Raw genomic sequence first — 17,863 nt, forward strand, 5'->3', positions numbered from 1 at the left:
ATATATATATATATATATATATATATATATATATATATATATATATATATATATATATATATATATATATATATATATATATATATATATTATATATATATATATATATATATATATATATATATATATATATATATATATATATATATATATATATATATATATATATATATATATATATATATATATATATATATATATATATATATATATATATATATATATATATATATATATATATATATATATATATATATATATATATATATATATATATATATATATATATATATATATATATATATATATATATATATATATATATATATATATATATATATATATATATATATATATATATATATATATATATATATATATATATATATATATATATATATATATATATATATATATATATATATATATATATATATATATATATATATATATATATATATATATATATATATATATATATAGATAGATGTGCTGATATATGAGAAAAGCATAATTGCACTAATAGGAGGATTATCAAAGATTTACAGATTTTATTTTGATCTAACATTGTTTTACATAAAATTCCAACAAAATGAAGAACAAATTGCGCAAATACATCATGCCGTTCTTAAGTGATGTGCGGTCTTACGTACGCCAACTTTGTTTTATATATAAGATAGATGAGCTCATATATGAGAAAAGCATGATTGCACTAATAGGAGGATTATCAAAGATTTACAGATTTGATTTTGATCTAACATTGTTCTACATCAAATTTCTAACAAAATGAAGAACAAATTGCGCAAATTCATCGTGCCGTTCTTAAGTGATGCGCGGTCTTACGTACGCCAACTTTGTTTTACATATATATATATATATATATATATATATATATATATATATATATATATATATATATATATATATATATATATATATATATATATATATATATATATATATATATATATATATATATATATATATATATATATATATATATATATATATATATATATATATATATATATATATGTATATATATATATATATATATATATATATATATATATATATATATATATATATATATATATATATATATATATATATATATATATATATATATATATATATATATATATATATATATATATATATATATATATATATATATATATATATATATATATATATATATATATATATAGATTCACTAATTTTTCTTAAAAATAATGAGAGAATTTTTTTTTATTCAGTTTTCCGTGGGATATCGACTGGCTACACATATTATGCATCCTCATAAAAAAATCAAATCAATCCGTTGAATAAATATTATCGTTTATTTTTATTTATTTCTAATAAATAATTAAGTTAATTGCAAGTGTGTTTTACACAACGCGGTAGTGTGTAAAATCTCATGCAGTCAAACCTGAGTACGAGCGAAGTGCGTGGCGCTACGTTTTTCGCGAGCAAGGCGCGATTGAAAAATTCATATCTCCGTAAGTACTTAATTACCCACTCCCAAATTTTTATGGCATCAAGAAAAATGATTTTCCCATTTCATACAATAAAATAAAAGAAAAAAAATCATGTCCAAGTTTGAAAAAAAATCGATATGTTTACAACTTTTCAATATTTTCCATGAAACCAATACGTTGAGTAAGTATTAATATACTTCATCCGAAAGCTACGAAAAAGACGCACATTTCATGTTTTGGGCACTTTTTGGTACGTTCTTTACTTTTGACAGTAGGTTTTTTTAAATGGTGAAATTAAACACAAAAATTCTCGAAAGTCTCGCCTACTATGTTGAAATAAAAAAATACGTGTCGAATATTTTTGATTACTAAACCGAGAAAAAATTGATCTGGCCAAAAAAAAATTATATATATATATATATATATATATATATATATATATATATATATATATATATATATATATATATATATATATATATATATATATATATATATATATATATATATATATATATATATATATATATATATATATATATATATATATATATATATATATATATATATATATAATATTATATATATATATATATATATATATATATATATATATATATATATATATATATATATATATATATATATATATATATATATATATATATATATATATATATATATATAGGGTGTTTGGTTCATGGTTAAGAACCTCGTCGTCTATCGTCCTAAAACCCAGCTTTGGATAATGGATATTGCTATAATCATACTTCATTATTTCGAGAAAATTAGCAAAAACCTCCTCAAAAACACTAACTTTTTACTACTTTACAGCTAAAAGGTAATTAAAACTAATTAGATATGAGAACGCCATTCAATAGGAAATCTAACCTTTCGAATGGAACTGAAAGATTTAAAATACAAAGTATACTTTTTGAGTTAGAGGTATTTTAAGACAAATAAGTTTTTTACACAAAAAGTTCAATAACTCTGTAACGGTTGAGATTTGATGGTATGTGTGGAACATTTTTTTCTCCAAATATGACAGTCAATCACCCCTCGAGAGGTTCTTAACCATGAACCAAAGACCCTGTATATATAATTATATATATATATATATATATATATATATATATATATATATATATATATATATATATATATATATATATATATATATATATATATATATATATATATATATATATATATATATATATATATATATATATATATATATATATATATATATATATATATATATATATATATATATAATATATATATATTATATATATATATATATATACATATATAATATATATATATATATATATATATATATATATATATATATATATATATATATATATATATATATATATATATATATATATATATACAGGGTGTTTGGTTCACGGTTAAAAATCCCTCGGGGGGTGATAGACTGCCATATTTGGAGAAAAAAATTGTTCTACACATACCATCAAATCTCAACCGTTACAGAGTTATTGAACTTTTTGTGTAAAAAACTTATTTGTTTTAAAATACCTCTAACTTTAAAAGTATACTTTGTATTTTAAATATTTCAGTTCAATTCGAAAGGTGAGAAAATTTCCTATTGAATGGTGTTTTCATATCTGTAATTACGGTAACGCTAGAGAAAGGCGTCTGTTAATCCAACATTGACAGATTGTGATCGTGCAGTATTTGAAATTTTTAAAATCCCTCAATCATGATAATAAACTGTTGCGAATCAATATTTCTTAGAAGCTGTACATTTTATCTTATAATGTTCTTTCTTACTTTTTTACTAACAATTTTTATCCAACAGGTTCATAGCGAGTAAAGGCGCTTTAACCTAGGCTTATTAGCCAGGGCAAGGTGTAAATACCTCAGTCCCATCCCAAAGGACCAAAGGAGTGGCATCAACCTTCTTAGCCAAGTCACTCCCAACGATTTATTATATCCCCTTTAAATTGAAACGGTCGGTACGGTTGTCCTCGTTTCTTCCTCCTTTAAGATTCAAAACATTACGTTAATTACATTATTCATTGAATGAATAATTTAATTGCCGTCTAATTTTGAAACATCTCCAAACCCAACTCTGCACAGTAGGCCTGGCCGTTTTAATATTTGCGATATATGAAAACATGCTTCAAATATTAATATTGGCAAGAAAAACACTACAGAATAACTGCAGTGTTTTCCAGGATGCTTTTCAATACTGGCTGTGTAAGGGTTAGAATAGAATAGAATAGAATAGAATGGTGTTTTCATATCTGTTAAGTAATTAGTTTTAATTACCTTTTAGCTGTAAAGTAGTTAAAAGTTAATGTTTTTGAGGAGGTTTTTGCTATTTTTCTCGAAATAATGAAGTATGATTATAGCAATATCCATTATCCAAAAGTTGAGTATTAGGACGATTCATAATTTGTTCTTGGACGTCATATTTCTATCTCTTCTCATTTCTTTGTAATTTCATTACTATACTTTTCCTGTAACCGACTTGCAAGTGCTTAAAAGACTCTAATCTAAAAAATATGCTATATATCGTTATTTACAAGATTTCATTGGAAAGCTGAGAAAATGTCCTATCAGTGTATGTACAAATATCTTTTAGTTAAGTGTACTAAATGATTTTGACATTAAAAATGTCTTACTCCACTAGCTGGGGCTAGGTGTCATTCTAAAATCTAAACTATCTCCCATGTAACGAAACTATGTAAGGTTTGCACGCTTATAACTCCGATATTACTAGATGGATTTTAATCATTCATACACCAACCGATTCAGAAACACCTAACTTAAATATTGGTAATAATTAATTATCTCTCAAATAAAAGTAGACTTTTGGAAATTGGAAAAATTAAAAAGTTCACGAAAAACGGGAAAATTACCATTCGTGAGGCAGATTTATCAGACACAGCCGTCGTTAGAGGGCACCTTAGTCGCTCAATCGAACACGAAAGGTCATAAATAGAAGCAACGCATGTCAGTTTAAATCAGTTGTTGCTTTTATCCCATACGAGCAACATCGTCTCCGGGCGATGCAATAAGCGCTATCGATTTTCGGCAACGTTGGCATTTGCACACACTCGCACCTAAGTGACTAAACCATATACGGTTAGTTTATAAATAGAGGTGACGCGTACCTGTTTGAATCAGTTTTTGTTCTTATGTCGAACGGGTAAGATCATGGCTGCAGCGTCTGGGCACTACAATAAGCGGTAGACGCTATGCATTTTCGGCAGCGGTGGCCGTGTGCGGATTTTTCGGGTACCAGCACGGTGTCACAGAATGATTTGCAAAGTGGGTGGGCGGGGTGGTTTGGATTTAATTCAATACGGTGTGTGCTGCTTAAGAGTGTTGCGTTTGAAAAAAATATATTTATTTTTATGCATGCGTGTGCGTTGTAACTTGTTAATCCATGTTTACGGTGCTTTGTAGCTGCGTAGGGTAAAGAGCCTATTGGTTTTCATGTTTCATATTTCGGTTATATGTTTTTTATCAGTAAGGCATCTGACAACGTGCTTCTGTAGTTATTGCACTGTTCAGCAGCGTAGTATTTTATATATGAGAGTACACTCAAGTTTTTTTACGCGGATTTTGAAATTTACGCGGTTTTCATTAACGCGTTTTTTTTAAATTTACGCGGTTTTCATTTACACGGCCTGTATCCCCTGCGTGAAAAATCTGAGTGTAATTGCATCGGAAACAATCACATTCCCAGCAAAACTTTTTGTTTTCTAATTTCAAACACTTTTGTTTCGTACTGCACACAACGGAAAATTTTAAAACAGAACTTACCGTCCCAGCAGCAGTTTAAGCGGGTGTTCTTTTTCGATTCAAATTCAAGCCATGTCTTAAGCGTTACTGGACTTAAACTTGTTTTCCCAGTTTATCCAGTCAGAATATCTGTCCTACCCTATGTATTTAAAACACAGTTCTAATTGCGTTTTAAAGTATACAACAAATAGAACGGTTGGATATACTAATTTAAATTTTAAAATAAATCTGTTTTAAATTATGAAACAAACCGCTGTACTGAAGATATAATTATGTCAGTCCTATTACCACATAAAACACCTATATAACATAAAACGCTGCAGAATTGGTTTAATAATACAATGTTTACACTACAGAGTTATAACACGTTATAATAATTAGCAGCAAGAAAAATGTCACCAAGATAGCATAAAAACCCGTTTTAACTGGTAGTGCGAACGTTGCATAACAATGTAATTTATCAAATAATTTCATTTTTTCCACCACTAATCGATCAAGAAATACTTAACCTTAAGATTGTTTACTTAAGTTCATTAGTACATTATTGAAAATTTAAAAGGAAAATGAAATTTCATATTTCATGGAGAATCTGTATATTTCCGTTGGCGGGCGTGAGCTTCCTCATCACAGCTCTCAATATGGAACTTTTCTTTTGAATATATTTTTTGGACAGACCAGCCTATTTTTACTAGATGGATCAGCCAAATAGTGCCAATCACCTAGTGAGATACTTGATTAATTAATAGATTACCGTTAAAAGACCTTCAATAAATTATGTTTTGATGGGGAGTGTATATAACAAATTGTAACATATGAAAACAGGCGAGTGAACAAGAACGTGAGTCAATATGTGCGATAGATAAAATTCATTTGCACGCTCTTGAAAAAAGCTACATTTTTAATGTCACCGTGGTCGTGTCCTGTACACAACCCTTTAATTTTTTTTACTAACGAAATAACTCAAAATTTGTGTTTTTTGAAGTTTTTTAATTATTCTAATTATTAATCAACAAAATTTATCGTTACTATTGTTCAATTGATGCCCCTTAATGTTCTCTATAACTTTTTATTTGACACTTTGTCTATATCTCTTTTCATTTTGCTGCTATTTAATAGGTAACACAGAATGAGCTCGCCACAAATGTAGTGGGTTCGAAATCGTTATTTTTGCATATGAAACGATGTGATAAATACGATTTTGCGTCGAAACCAAAAGAGAAAATTGAATGGAGTCAAAGAAAGAACTGTAGAACTTGCTGAGATGCATTATTTCCATGATAATAATGGTGATGTTTATTATTTACTATTTGAAGAAAATTAACGAAAATGCTAATAATAGCACTAACTTTAAATTAATTAACTTTTAAAAGAATAATAAATACACTTAACTGAAAGGTATTAATACATTTTTCACTGTAAAATTTTTCTGGCTTTCGAATAAAAACAAAAAAAAATACAATAAGTGCCATAATTTTTCAATTAGAGCTGGTACTAGTGAAAATGAGATAAAAATATCCAAGTTGAATAACCCAAAATCATGAAAATAAGAAAAGGTAAGTGTATCATGTCAAAGAACGAATTAAGAAGCTCATCAAGACTAACAATCTGAATTATTAAAATGATGAGGTTAACTATTAGGATTTTCAAGAAATGAACGAAAAATCGTTCAAAATTGTTTAATTTTCAATAAATTACTTTGAAAAGGCTACTTAAACTCACTAGCTGAAACATGTGAGGGCATCACTCAATGCGAATGGAACTAAAACATTTAAAATACAAAGTATACTTTTAAAGTTAGAGGTATTTTAAGACAAATAAGTTTTTTACCCAAAAAGTTCAATAACTCTGTAACGGTTGAGATTTGATGGTATGTGTAGAACAATTTTTTTCTCCAAATATGACAGTCAATCACCCCTCGAGAGATTATATATATATATATATATATATATATATATATATATATATATATATATATATATATATATATATATATATATATATATATATATATATATATATATATATATATATATATATATATATATATATATATATATATATATATATATATATATATATATTAAAATGTGTGCAACATTACTTGGATTTGCGTATCTGGATCATTAATGACCCATCGAAGTCGCTTTGACCACATTGGCCACCTATGATAGCTCTTGAGGCCCCCGGGGAACTTACCAAGTCCCTATGTTAATGTCATAACTACTTTTCAGCGAATTATTAACCGATTTTTACAAACTTGGTCTCAAATGAAACATATTATTAAATTTTATTTCGATCCATCTTCCGGAGTTACGGGCTGTGGAGTGTGGTCACAGAGAAAACTCCTATTCAAACCGATACCACGATGAAAGAAATTTTCGTGCTAAAATAGGAGCATCTTTCATTAGCAGTTCTATGTTATTGGCGGCCCATCGAAATCTTGTTTTCCGAATTGACCACCGTAGACCGTTGTGGAAGTGACCGGAAAAATAGAAAATTCAAAACTCACATCAGTTTCTCGGAGATGGTTGGACCGATTTCCACAAATTTAGTTTCAAACGTAAGGAATATTATTTCTATAGACTGCTATGAAATTTCGTACGGATGGTTGTTTGGTTCTGGCAATATAGAATGAATCGTCCGGTCACATAAGAAATTTTTGATGACAAATGTCCTTAAAATGCATGAAACGTCGAGAATTTATCTCAAAAAATGTGAAAAATAGACTTTTTGGGACTGCTGATCTCGCTTATTTTTGCTATTCTCATAGAGAAAGGTTAACCAATCGGGCGAGAATTTCGATCTTTTAACTCTGGCCAGCAGGGTCGAGTCTCTTACACAATTCCATTCAGTTCGTCGAGATCGCAAAGTGTCTGTGTATATGTGTGTCAAATGACGTCACTCAATTTTCTCAGAGATGGCTGAACCGATTTGCACAAACTTAGTTTCAAATGAACGGTATAACGCTCCCATAAGCTGCTATTGAATTTAGTTGGTTCGACTTCCGGTTACGAGTTATGAGTTGAAAAGTACGGTCACACAGCAAATTCTCTTATAAACTGGTAACACCACGGTGTCCGAACTATACATTCTAATAGGTTCAACATTACTTGAATTTGCGCGTCAAGATCATTAATGACCAATCAAAGTAGCTTTAACCACATTGGCAACCTATGACGGTTCTTGAGGCCCCCGAGAAACTCGCCAAGTCCCTAAGCTCGCCCGTAACACCTATTTTCTAGCGAACTCTTAACCGACTTTTACAAACTTAAATTCAAATGAAAGATAAAACACATCCATTGGCTGCTATTGCATTTCATTCAGTACTGACTTTTGGTTCCGAAGTTACAGGTAGGTTATTACGGTCACATGGGAATTTGTCATATAAACCGGTACAATTGTAATACCTCATAGGTTAAAAGTCTATTGATATGAACATCAGATTACTTCGCTGGCCTAGATCACTGATGGTAAATCAAAGATTTTTGAAATAAATTGTCCACTATCGATAATTTCGGAAGTCCCTTGTTTCGAACATGTTCCAGAACTAAAGCCACTTCGGTGATGATTGAACCAATTTTCACTAACCTAGTCTCAAATGGAAGGTATAATATGAAGTTCGCTGTTGCACCCTGCATCCACCCCTCCTCCTCCATAACTCTCTCACCCCCACCCCATTTCAGACCAACCTCACACCGACATTGACTTCACCCACCCGTATACCAAAATATGTGTTGATAAGACCAGTGGATTATCACCTGAGACTGGTGGTGTTGATAAGGCCAGTGGGCTATCAGCTAAGAATAGTGGTGTGAATTCCGGACACGCACCGAGAGTGACAAGAAGAACGGTCACTACCGCCGAAGCGGGAAAAGTGAAATAGCGTGCTCACCTTATAACAAAGCAGTTCTAGAAGCAGTTAATAGTTTGCTCGAATTTATACTTTGCCACGATCGGATAGTTACATTCTAGGATTAAATTTATTGAGTGTAGGTGACTGATCGTCAAATACCAATGGAATAAAATAATATATTTGTTTTCCCTATTAGAATTGTTGCGATCTCGCAATTGGATTGGTGGTTTCGGATAGAGAGAGGATTAAAACACTAATAAGTAAGCCTGTCGATAATGTACATTTATATTTACCCTACTGAATTAAATATTACAGTTTTGAAGCTGTGCAGTCAACTGCTACCAAAATAGCGTTTTCCTCTCGCCGAAACAAACCGTTCCAACAAACTTCAAAATTATTATTGAGGATTAGACAAGTAAGTCTCTGCTACCATGGATAAACATAACTGCAGGAAATGCGATCTGTCGGATTCCGCTGATAATATGGTAGGATGTGATACATGCGAGACATGGTTGCACTATAAATGTGCGGGTGTTAGTGACTCGATCGCTGACCCAGAAAGGTGTTGGCAGTGCGACGGTTGTAAAGGTGCCCTTGACTCCTTTAGCAAGATTTCGATAGCCAGTTCACGCGCGAGTAAGCGGTCATCTCGAGCAGAGTTAAGTCTCCAGATGTTACAGGAACAACGTATGCTGAAATTGAAAATGTTGGCTGAGGAAGATGATGCCCGGAAGAGACAGGTCGCAGAGGAGGAAGAGATGCGACAGAAACTACAAGCCGAGGAGGAAGAACGCCGCAAACAGCAGCAAATCGAAGATGCTGATCGCAGGAAACAAAGGGCCGCAGAAGATGAAGATATGCGGAAAAGGCGTCTTGCAGTTGAAGAGTTGTTTCTTAGTCAGAAGTATGAGTTGGCTATCGCAGAAATGGACGAAGAAGAAGAAGGAACTAGTAGGCGAAGTAAATTGAGTAGTAGGGCCGGCAAAGACAAGGTGCAGAAATGGCTTAGCAAAACCGAGCAAAATGAAACCCACCAGCTAATCCAAGACTTGTGTCGCGTTGAACCTGGTGTCCAACAATCTACTGAGCCACCATCAACCGTTCAGAGCAAGCCAACATCCACAGAACTATCGATGGCGGCAACCAAAGTAACGGTTTCAGCTCCAACTTACCATACACCACAGTCATCTTCCACCCCACAAAATGTCATTTCTGGGACGGTAAGCGAACCTACGAAAACATCTATACAAGTATCGATGGTGGCAACTAAAGTAACGGTTTCAGCCCCAACCTATCAAACACCACAGTCATCTTCCACCCCGCATAATGTAGTTTCTGGAACAGTAATCGAACCTAAGACGACATTGCCCTGCAATACTTCTTATCCGGGAGATTTCGTGATTCAACCGGGTAGAACCCAATCACTAGCGACCACACAAATGTACGTGCCACCTTGCCCACCAGCTTCGGTTCTGCCACAGGTGCTGTATGTCCAGTCGTGCCCTTCAACGACGATTATAGACGCACCACGGAAGTTACCACTGTACCCATCAGTAACAGATTTCTCTACACCGCTGTACGAAAGCTCACATCTGCAAAAAAATGTATATAGTACACCGAATGTTGCTCCCGTGTTTCCGCCATCTACATTCACGACACCAGTTATGTATACGGCAAATCTACATCATCGTACCACGCGTATGTCAGCATTTGAACAGGAACGTATGCCAATACCAGCTACTTCACTGACCAGTCGATACCAAGCGTATCCGTCTATCGCAACAGTGCCAATCACAAATCTGAACCCGAAAAATTTGCGCCCAGGAACGATTGAGTGTTTCGACGGGATTAGTAATAATGCTCCGATATCAAGACATTCAAATGTGATGCCACCGGTTAGGCATGAGTCATTGCAAAGCGCATTAGCGTCGAGTATCGGACCATCAGCGGCACAGCTTGCGGCACGTCAAATTATGCCGCGGGAGTTGCCCCTATTCTCAGGGGATCCACAAGACTGGCCGTTATTCTTAAGCTCTTTCCGTAACAGCACTGAAGCATGTGGATTTACAGATGCAGAAAACTTAGCAAGATTACAACGCTGTCTGAAAGGCCAAGCTTTAGATTCTGTAAGGAGCCGTCTCTTGATGCCAGAATCAGTGCCGTACGTAATAGATGCACTTCAAAGATTGTATGGTCGAGGTGCTTGTACACACCTTGCTCGACAGATTACGCACTGTACCATCACCGAAAACCGACCACCTTCCAACCATTATCACTTTCGGACTTGCCGTCCAAAACCTAGTTAACCATATGACTATCGCAAACCTTCACGATCATCTCGGTAATCCGATGCTTCTGCACGAGTTAATAGAAAAACTCCCACCGCAATTAAAAATGGAATGGGATTGTTTTAAAGCAGCGTACACCGTTGTCAACCTAGCGACATTCAGCACTTTCATGGGCAGACTAGTGAATATCGCCTCGGACGTAACACTCCCCTCCTACCTCTCAGGCGAACCGTCTAACTCACAATCAAAATCCAAGACAGGGCGTCTGTATGTACATTCTGTGGAGCCTAACAACTTTGCGGGTGACAGTATTGAAAACACACAACCTTCTGCCGGACAGAAGCTATATGTACACCTCGCAGAAGGCAAATCAGGAAACGAAAACAACAAAGAGCACACACAGCGTTCAAACCAATACGAAGAGAAAAATTGTGTATATTGCTCCGACCCGAGTCACATAGTAGCCGATTGTCCTCAATTCAAAGGGTTAGATATTGACGGTCGATGGAAAGCTATTCGACAGAAAGGTTTGTGTAGAGGTTGTTTGATCCCACACCGAAAGTGGCCTTGTCGTTCGGGAAGAGAATGTGGGGTAGATGGCTGTCGCATTCGGCATCATGCACTCCTACACTCTCAAGCGATGTCGACGGCAAATGCAGACAGGGCTTCCAGAATTTCACAACCTGTAATGCCGAACAACAATGTAGCTCAACAGAATCATCACTTTGCGATACCGTATTCACTCTTTCGCTACGTCCCCATCACCATCCAAAGCAACGGCAAACAAGTTAAAACATATGCGTTTCTAGACGATGGTTCTACATCTACTTTGCTCGAGGCGACAATAGCGTCTGAATTGGGCGTTTCGGGTCCAGCTGACACTCTATGGCTCAGTTGGACAGATAACGTGACACGCGAAGAGAAAGATTCTCAGCGTGTATCGATTGTGATTTCTGGTAGCGGAGCGAAGGAACAGTTTAGGCTAAATAATGTTCGAACAGTGAGAAGACTAAGACTACCCAGTCAAACATGTCAATACGAGGAGTTGCAAAAAATGTATCCACATCTTAGGGGACTACCAGTCCAAAGCTATTCCGAAGCGACTCCGGGAATAATCATCGGGATAGAGCACGTACGCCTACTAACTGCGTTGAAGGTGCGAGAAGGTGGCGAAAATGGCCCTGTAGCAGTGAAAACGCGCTTAGGCTGGTGCGTGTTTGGAAGACAGTCGAAAGATGACAGCCCAATAGAACAACTGTATTTCCATTCTGAGGTCGACAACCGAGAACTTCACGACCTAATTAGAACATTCTTTCTTGTCGATGAAGCAAACGGTACGACAAAACTGGTCGCTGAACAGGACAAACGAGCTCAAGCCTTGCTGGAAACCAACACACGTCGTGTGGGAAACGCTTTCGAAACGGGATTACTTTGGAGGTATGACCATCTGGCCTTCCCAGATAGCTTTCCAATGGCGATGCGCAGATTGAAATCATTGGAAAAGCGTTTGTCCAAGGAACCTCAACTTAGAGAAATGGTCAAGGAAAAAATTGCCGACTACGAACGAAAGGGATCGAATTACACCAGAAGAACTGCAGTCGACCAACAAGAGCCGTGTGTGGTATCTACCGCTAGGAATCGTGACCACTCCGAAAAAACCCGGAAAGCTACGATTAATTTGGGACGCAGCAGCAAGGGTGAACGGGACGTCTTTTAATGACATGCTACTCAAAGGACCTGATATGATTACATCTCTCCCCACCATTCTAATGTGCTGCCGTGGTTGCTGACATAAGAGAGATGTTTCATCAAATTCGGATTAGCGATCGTGATAAACAATCTCAGAGATTCTTGTGGAGAGACCATCCAGAACAACCCCCGCAGATCTTTGTGATGGACGTTGCGACATTTGGTGCGACCTGTTCTCCCTGCTCGGCACAGTTTATAAAAAATAAGAACGCACTAGAGTTTGAGGCACGCTTCCCGAGGGCAGTTCATGCTATTATTGATAATCACTATGTTGATGACCTTTTGGATAGCTGAGACCGTTGATGAAGCAGTACGTCTGTGTAATGAAGTGAAACACATCCATTCACAAGCCGGATTTGAAATTCGGAATTTCGTCTCCAACTCCTCGGAGGTTCTACTACGTTTGGGTGAACGCAACATCCCTCGAGATATCTTCATGAATTTAGAGCAGTTCGGTACAGAACGAGTCCTTGGTATGACGTGGAAACCTACCGCGGACGTTTTCACTTTCGAAACAGCAACCAGAGACGATATCAAAATGTTGCTAGATAGCCTAGTTGTACCAACTAAGCGCCAAGTATTAAGGACGATAATGTCTTCATTTGATCCATTGGGTTTAGTAGCCCACTTCATCATACATGGCAAGACACTAATGCAGGAAATATGACGAACTGGTACAGACTGGGATCAAGAGATACCGGAGAATCTTCGTGATAGTTGGTACCGCTGGAGCGGACTATTTATAAACCTAGACCAGGTTCGAGTTCCTCGTTGCTACTTCAGTGGTGCCTCGTGCACTGCGCCTGATGATCTACAGATCCATATCTTTGTAGATGCTAGCGAAACCGCTTACGCAAGTGTTGCTTATCTCCGATTTGTTGATAAGGGAAAGCCTAAATGTGTACTTGTAGGGGCCAAAACAAAGGTCGCCCCTTTGAAACCACTCTCTATTCCTAAATTGGAACTACAAGCAGCGCTGTTGGGTAGTCGATTACTGAATAAAATTTGTACCTCGCTGAGTCTTCCCATACAGAAAAGGTTTCTGTGGTCTGACTCTTCAACCGCTCTGGCATGGATAAAGTCTTCAAGTCATCGTTATCATCAGTTTGTAGCATTTCGCGTTGGAGAGATCTTAAGTTTGACCAGCGCCGATGAATGGCGGTATGTCCCGACAAAGCACAACGTTGCCGATGAAGCAACTAAATGGGGCAGTGGGCCTGAGTTTGACCCACAAAGTCGTTGGTTTGTGGGACCAGATTTTTTGATTCAAACGGAACAGAATTGGCCGACGCAATCTAAGCAAGTATTTACTACAGAGGAGGAGCTTCGGCCCATGTGTATACATCGGGAAATGATGCAGAAACCGTTGATGGATATAGAGAGGTTCTCAAATTGGAACAGATTACTACGATCGACCGCCTACGTTCTAAAAGCTGCCAGAAGATTTCAGAAACAAGCACCTTCAGGACGTCTAACCAGGGAAGAATTATGTCAGGCCGAAATTCAACTGTGGAAGCAGGTTCAAATGCAATCGTACCCAGATGGATACGTGCTGCTATTAGAAAATCAATCACATCCAAACAAAAGAATAATTGAAGCATCGAGCGTTATTTATCAAGACACTCCCTGCACGGACAAAGACGGTGTGATTCGAATGTAGAGCCGAATCGGAGCTGCACCCAATGTAGCATATGACACTAAATACCCGATTATCCTACCGCAATTGCATCCAGTAACAACCCTTCTTATTAACAGTTACCACATCCGATATTTGCACGGTAACAACGAAACGGTGTTTAATGAGATGCGGCAACGTTTTCGGATTCCTCATCTGCGTGAAGCAATAAAAAGGGCTGCAAAAAACTGCCAGCATTGCCGTATCTACAAAACCATGCCGCGCGCGCCAATGATGGCTCCATTGCCCGAGGTAAGATTAACACCATATATTCGGCCATTCACCCACACTGGGGTCGATTATTTTGGCCCAATTTTGGTGAAACAGGGCCGAAGTCTAGTGAAACATTGGGTGGCGCTATTTACGTGTCTCACGGTAAGAGCTGTGCACCTCGAAATTGTACATTCCCTGTCAACGGAATCCTGCGTGATGGCAATTAGAAGATTCGTGGCTCGCAGAGGTGCACCAGCCACGTTCTATTCGGATAACGGCACCAACTTTACGGGTGCAGCGGGTTTACTAGTAAAACAGATACGCAACATCAATGAACAATGCGCCGACACATTCACAAATTCGAAAACGTCCTGGAAATTTAATCCACCTTTGACGCCACACATGGGAGGACCATGGGAACGAATGGTTCGGTCCGTTAAAGCAGCCATGGCAGTAATCGCTGGTCATCCATGCCACCCTAGTGACGAGGTGCTTGAAACGATTACTTTAGAATCGGAAGCGATCGTCAACTCTCGACCCCTTACCTATCTACCACTCGATTCATGGGAACAGGAAGCTTTAACGCCAAACCACTTTCTTTTGTACGGGTTGCATGGCGTCACACAACCATTGAAGTCAGTCGCGGTAAATGGTCAGACTTTAAGAGATAGCTGGAAACTCGCTCAGCATTTAGTCGATCTATTTTGGACAAGGTGGGTACGCGAATATTTGCCAATGTTAACTAGGCGCACCAAATGGTTCCAGCCTAGTCAACCTCTGAAGCCCGGGGATGTTGTGGTCGTAGTGGAGGATAAGAAACGGAACGGCTGGTTGAGAGGACGTATCATTAAGGTCATTCATGGAAAAGACGGACAGGTTCGAAGCGCGATCGTGCAGACAACAACAGGGCAGATGACGCGACCTGCTGTCAAGTTGGCCTTGCTAGATGTTGGAGGTGAGCAACACTCACCTCAGCTGCCGGAAATACACGGGTGGGGGATTGTTGATAAGACCAGTGGGTTATCACCTGAGACTAGTGGTGTTGATAAGGCCAGTGGGCTATCAACTAAGAATAGTGGTGTGAATTCCGGACACGCACCGAGAGTGACTAGAAGAACGGTCACTACCGCCGAAGCGGGAAAAGTGAAATAGCGTGCTCACCTTATAACAAAGCAGTTCTAGAAGCAGTTAATAGTTTGCTCGAATTTATACTTTGCCACGATCGGATAGTTACATTCTAGGATTAAATTTATTGAGTGTAGGTGACTGATCGTCAAATACCAATGGAATAAAATAATATATTTGTTTTCCCTATTAGAATTGTTGCGATCTCGCAATTGGATTGGTGGTTTCGGATAGAGAGAGGATTAAAACACTAATAAGTAAGCCTGTCGATAATGTACATTTATATTTACCCTACTGAATTAAATATTACAGTTTTGAAGCTGTGCAGTCAACTGCTACCAAAATAGCGTTTTCCTCTCGCCGAAACAAACCGTTCCAACAATATGTTAGGTTGTTCCCAACGCATCCTCTCCTCCCAATAATTATCCCCCTACCCTCCCCCACCATCCGCATTCCAAATTATGCTAACATGAAGATAACATTAAACTCACGCTGATTAAGCTAATTCAAAATTTTATTTTTGTTTCAAGTGTGTCAGCGACATGTTGCTCATCAGGTTCGTGGCAGTCGTGCTCCCATATATACTTACCAAGTGTAATAAGAATGTAATAGATATTTCCGTAATGCTATATTGAACGTAACCAGCTATTAATCCATAGCTTTGATAAATGAGAAAGTCACAATTGTACCACTATACAGTGGTCCAAAAGAGCACAAAAGGGATTTTTTTAGATTGCGTCAAAACTGTTGACTTTAGTAATGTAGTGTGTTCGAGAAAGTTTCTTGGTATAGAACTCCCCTTCTTTCCGTCTTAATGGATTGATGATTAATCCCCTTAATAGTGAGTTACGAAATTTATTTTCTTCAATAATTCAGATAGACAAATATTTACTTCGGCAAAGTAATAGAGAAACTCGTAACAAATATTTTATCAGAAGACTTCAACTCTCTATACTTTAAGCTTTTTGAGATATGGGGCATTATTTGTGAAAGGTCCCTTAAAACAGTTTTTTCATAATATGTTTTTCTAGATTTTTTCCATTATATAAATGTTGTAGAACATTATTTGGACTGTTAAACTGCATTAATTTGTCGAAGACGGAAACTTGATATCGCTAGTATGTGTAGAGATATTCACGTTTTATATTTCTTATAAAAGAAATGTATAGAATTCGCTCAAATTTTCAAGATTTTTTCCGAGGCCCGGAGGGCTGAGTCTTATATACCAATCGACTCAGCTCGACGATTTGGGACAATGTCTGTGTGTGTATGTAACGGACAAACTCTCATTCGTGTTTCTCAGCAATGGCTGAACCGATCTTGTCCAAACCAATTTTAAATGAAAGAACTATTAAACATTAAGAAAGCAATTAATTTGTTTTTGATTCTGATGTTTAATTTCCAAGATATGAATGTTTAAATGTGTAAAAATGGCGTTTTTTGCAGTTTTTTTTTAAAATTATCTGCCAAAATTGTTAACATAGATTAACAATTTATATATTTTTAGGCTGCTTATACGAATACCTTTCGAACAAGCTATATCTTGTTGAAATCGGACTATTATCAAAAGAGATATTTAACATTAAATGCGGACGAAAGATTTTTATCATTTCCCATTGCCAGAAATATGACCAAAAACATGTAATCTATTATTAACGCCAAAACGGCTTATTTTAGGTCAATAGTATCT

The 17,863-nt window shown here is 36.0% G+C and overlaps 3 protein-coding genes across 5 annotated transcripts in view; all 3 read left to right on the forward strand.

Moving 5' to 3' along the window:
• The window catches only part of LOC131683179 (uncharacterized), a 933,050-nt gene that overhangs the window by 92,646 nt on the left and 822,541 nt on the right, over positions 1-17,863 (forward strand). The window lies entirely within an intron of this gene.
• Positions 9,555-11,208, forward strand: LOC131680355 (mucin-2-like). Its single transcript, XM_058961075.1, has 2 exons — positions 9,555-10,974; positions 11,171-11,208. Exons 1-2 carry the CDS (start codon positions 9,555-9,557, stop codon positions 11,206-11,208), a joined length of 1,458 nt encoding a protein of 485 aa, XP_058817058.1.
• LOC131680356 (uncharacterized) lies at positions 15,265-16,200 on the forward strand. Its single transcript, XM_058961077.1, has one exon. It carries the CDS (start codon positions 15,265-15,267, stop codon positions 16,198-16,200), a length of 936 nt encoding a protein of 311 aa, XP_058817060.1.

The sequence above is a fragment of the Topomyia yanbarensis genome, chromosome 2 (assembly GCF_030247195.1).
Source record: "Topomyia yanbarensis strain Yona2022 chromosome 2, ASM3024719v1, whole genome shotgun sequence".
NCBI classification, from domain to species: domain Eukaryota; kingdom Metazoa; phylum Arthropoda; class Insecta; order Diptera; family Culicidae; genus Topomyia; species Topomyia yanbarensis.

What these genes read in the sequence shown, in the direction of transcription:
- LOC131680355 (XM_058961075.1), top strand. Translation starts at nt 9,555, where the DNA reads ATGGATAAACATAACTGCAGGAAATGCGATCTGTCGGATTCCGCTGAT. An exon ending in TGAGTGTTTCGACGGGATTA is followed by an intron (nt 10,975 to 11,170) that starts GTAATAATGCTC and finishes TTTCCGTAACAG; the next exon opens with CACTGAAGCATGTGGATTTA.
- LOC131680356 (XM_058961077.1), top strand. Translation starts at nt 15,265, where the DNA reads ATGGCAATTAGAAGATTCGTGGCTCGCAGAGGTGCACCAGCCACGTTC.